General features: G+C 42.0%; 1 protein-coding gene across 1 annotated transcript; it reads right to left on the bottom strand.

Annotated features, from left to right (window-relative positions):
* Nucleotides 1-2,314: 2,314 nt before the first annotated feature.
* On the bottom strand, nucleotides 2,315-2,812 carry LOC129683833 (M-phase-specific PLK1-interacting protein-like). The gene has a single exon (XM_055616807.1). The coding sequence runs from the start codon at nucleotides 2,810-2,812 to the stop codon at nucleotides 2,315-2,317; it is 498 nt and encodes a 165-aa protein (XP_055472782.1).
* Between the last annotated feature and the right edge of the window lie 1,382 nt (nucleotides 2,813-4,194).

Here is a 4,194-nt window from a genome sequence, read left to right on the forward strand (position 1 = left end):
AGGGAGACTAGGTTTTAGGTACTGGAGGAGTTGGGGGAAGTATTGGTGGATAGATATGATCATTGTATAAACATATAACAATTTAAAGTAATGAAAATCATTGTAACGCTGGAACACATCCACATGCATGTAAATATATAACCTAACTTCTGTATCTAACTAGAGGCCAACTGTAAGTGTGCACAGCCATGCATAGCAATGACAGCTCATATTTGGCAGGTGACATGCCTGAGAGTGGCTACACAAGTCTACTTTATTATGGAGTTAACCTTTTCTATCATCTAATATTTTAGTCAAGGTTCTCTAGAGGTATTATATATATATATTTATATTCATGTGTATGTATGTCGTAAATCAGAATATTTTAGGTGATTTTTAAATAGTAATGACAGCAAAATCGCATCTGAGATGCTGAAAACCTGGTAATTACTTCAGCCACGAAGCTGAATCTCAACTGTCAGTATAGTCCTACAGTCTTTCACAGGGGAGAACAACTGGCAGTTCCTTACTCCATGAAGTGGGGTGCCCCAGCAGTTCCAATCCAGTGAGGCAAGGCTGGAAAGTTTCTTGGGAACCCCTTGTCAGTAGTCCATGATGAAAGCTTGGAAACACTGATTAGGATGTCAGTGAAGGAATAAACAGCAGCAGCAACAACAGGGAAATCCAACTTGGTGGCAAGAGGGAAGGCCAAGCAAACAAAGGCGAGAGGATCTCCCTCTGCCATGTCCTTTTTCATCTGGGCTGCTACCAGAAGTTGCCACCCACTGTAGGTGCACCCACAGCAGCCAAAGCAACCAGGGTAGTGATTCTTCAGGTGTGCTCCCTACGCACACAGTTCTTCTAATTTACGAGAAGTTGACTTTAAAACCAACCATAATATTTAGATATTATATATAATATATAGAACTAATCATAGTGAAGTCAAAGATGACACGTCATCATACAACACATTATAAATCTGTGGTGATACTTGTGTAAACACACCTGTTCCGCATCTGTCACGGAAGTCTAAACATACAATTCTGCACAGTACATGACACTGTGTATACACAGCACGTTAGTGATAAGTCACTATGACTGGCTTATAGGTTAATACAGCACCCTTTGGTCATTATTTTAGAGCACCTCTTTATGCTCATATAAAAAGAGTTACTATACTCCTGTGTCCTCCAGCTCCCCAGCAACTGCCTCCTTCAGCTGTCCTTCATTTATCTCTTCTCTTGACTGCGTCACGTCTAGGTTGCGTGAGTGACCTAAACCATTCATTTTTATTACTCTGTATAATCCACCTTCCCATAGAAACGTGATGTTGGAGGCCATGATGGTGCAGAGGCTAAGTGTACAGTACAGATTCTTTATAGGGCTTGAGTTTATTTGCTCCCAGCACTCAAACTGAATAGTTCATAACTGCCTGTAACTCCCGCTTGAAGGGATCTGAAACCTCTGGACTCCATGGGCACCCTACATCCATGCTTATACAAACACATCCATGTACACAGAATTTAAAAACTAAGTCTAAATATTTCCAAAAAGCCATAATGATTAAAATATGGAAGACAAAGATCATTCAAATATCAGTCAGTGTATCTGTACTGTATTGTGTTGAATGCTTAGTTGTAAAAAATACTGTTTCAGTAGCTTACTTTAAGTTTCATTAAAAAATCCTGAAATGAATTTGTCTCGGGATTTGGATGGAATCTCCGGTGATGACACAGCCTAAAACATGCTTCTGCCACTTGATATTTATGTGATTGGCACACTGAGAATTGAGCATCGTAAAAGCAGAATCAATCAACTCTAGAAAGTTGAACATAACACATACTCAGCGAGGCACATTCACTTCAGTAATATGCAAAGTTGTTTTTCCCTTTAATCAATAGTAAAATTATATGCATTGCAAGTAATTGTTTTAAAATAAGTTTTTTTTTTTTTTTTTTTTTTTTTTTTTTTTTTAACCAGGGAGACAAAACGTTTTATTTTAAACATTGAAAACATAAATGTCTGTTATCTTGGAAATGTTAAATGTGAAAACTGTGTTCTGAATGTGGTACACACTCCCAGACAGCTAAATACTGCAAATTATCCTGTCATCTTCTTTTAATACCAACAACACTTGAGATACAGTAATCATTATTCAAAGTCATCATCTTTGCGCTCAACTCATTTACACAAGTAAAAGTTCAGTCCAAGTTGTTCCTTGCACACTAGGGTTCCAGTTCAATCTCAGATATGTTAAGAGAAGTATGTTCCTTTTTGCCTGTGAATGTTTGCGGATTGCTGTACTGTTGGTTTATATCTACTGCAGACACAGTTTCTAGGCCAGCCCGAAGGTCTTCAAGCATTGAAGGCTTAAAACAACTTCCAACTCATGAGACACTTTTTTTTTTTTTTTCTCTACTTGATCCAAATGGTCCTTGGAGAATCCTGCGGGTAGGTCTGCTGCTGCCCTGGGGAGTAGCCAAACTGTACTGATGCTGTGGCCCAGCGGTGGCCTGAAGTAGGGACCTGGTAGCCGGCCAGGGATGGAGACCTGAAGCAGGCCACCAAGAAGCTGCCGCCTGCCGCGGAGACTGGCTGCTCCCGTGAGGCCTAGCCCAGGCCCGCACCGCGGAGTGTAGTGCGGACTCCCATAACCATCACGCGAGGAGGACGGCCGCGACCCCCAGCCCAGGGCACCCCGGAAGCTGCAGCGGCGTCTGTCACCGCAACCTCCAGGGTACGCAACAGTTGGGGGTCGAAAATTCGCTCCGTGAATATCAGGAATCGAAGCTGAAGAGCTCACCGCAGATCCTCTCACTGGAACTCCAGCCATCTACCACCTAAAAAATTTCTTGCATAGATGAATGCAAATTTTTTTTTTTTTTTAGCTAAAAGTGGAATTCTGCCGTTCTAAGTTATATGGTATGTAGATCTTTAGAATTTTTAAGTTTTCCAGAGTGGCTAACATTTTTCATTCCCACCACGGGTGCGTGAGTGATCAGGGTCTTCCACATTCTGGACAGCATTTGGTGATGCCACTTTTCATTTTAGGGGTCCTGGTAGCTTTGTAAGGACACTGCACTGTGCATTTGTTTTAGATGGACGGCAGTGCTCACATTCCTATTTGCATTTTTTGAGTTCTGTTTACTGATATTTTCAGTTATAGCATTGCCTGCTTCATGGATTTTTTATTTATTTTACTTAAAATATTTTTAATTTATTTATTACAACTTATTCACTTTGTATCCCCGCTGTGGCCCCCTCCCTCTTCTCCTCCCAGTTCCATCCACCCTCCCTCTTCTCCCCCTAAGCCCTTTCCCTAGTCTCCTGATAGGGGAGGTCCTCCTCCCTTCTATCTGACCCTAACTTATCAGGTCTCATCAAGGCTAGCTGCATCATCTTCTTCTGTGGCCTGGTAAAGCTGCTCCCCCCTCAGGGGCAGGTGATCAAAGAGCCAGCCACTGAATTCATGTCAGAGACAGCTCCTGCCCCCCTTACTAAGGAACCCACTTGGAAACTGAGCAGCCTATGGGCTTCTTTTGAACAGACAGTTTAGGTCCTCTCCGTGCATGATTCTTGGTTGGAGTATTGGTCTCTGCAGGCCCCTATAGGGCCAGTTTTTTTTGGCTCTGTTGTCTTCCTTGTGGAGGTCCCCTCCAGGTCTTTCTATCTCCTTCATCTTCCATAAGGATTCCAGCACTCTGGCCAAAGTTTGGCTGAGTCTCAGTTTCTCCTTCCATATTCTGATGGGTAGAGTCTTTCAGGGGTCTACTATGGAAGGCTCCTGTCCTGTTCCTTATGTTCTCTTACTTTCGATGTCTATCGTGTTTGCCCTTCTGTGTTAGGTTTCAGCCTCTTCCCTAGGGTCCTCTGTGTTATTTAGCTTCTTTAGGACTATAATTTTAGTACGTTCATCTTATATTATATGGCTAATATCCACACACACACACACACACACACACACACACACACACACACACACATGAGCATATACCATATGGATCTTTCTACTTCTGGGATACCTCACTCAGAATGATCTTTTCAAGTTTCTAACATTTGCCTGCAAGTTTCAGGATTTCTTTGTTTTTAATTGCTGAGTAGTATTCCATTGTGTAAATGTACCACACTTTCTGTATCCACTCCTCCTTTGAAGGACATCTAGGTTGTTTCCAGATTGTGGCTATTACCAATAAAGCTACTATGAACATACTTGAG

The sequence above is a fragment of the Psammomys obesus genome, unplaced genomic scaffold, assembly GCF_907164565.1.
Source record: "Psammomys obesus unplaced genomic scaffold, mPsaObe1.curated_primary_1811, whole genome shotgun sequence".
Classification (NCBI taxonomy): Eukaryota; Metazoa; Chordata; class Mammalia; order Rodentia; family Muridae; genus Psammomys; species Psammomys obesus.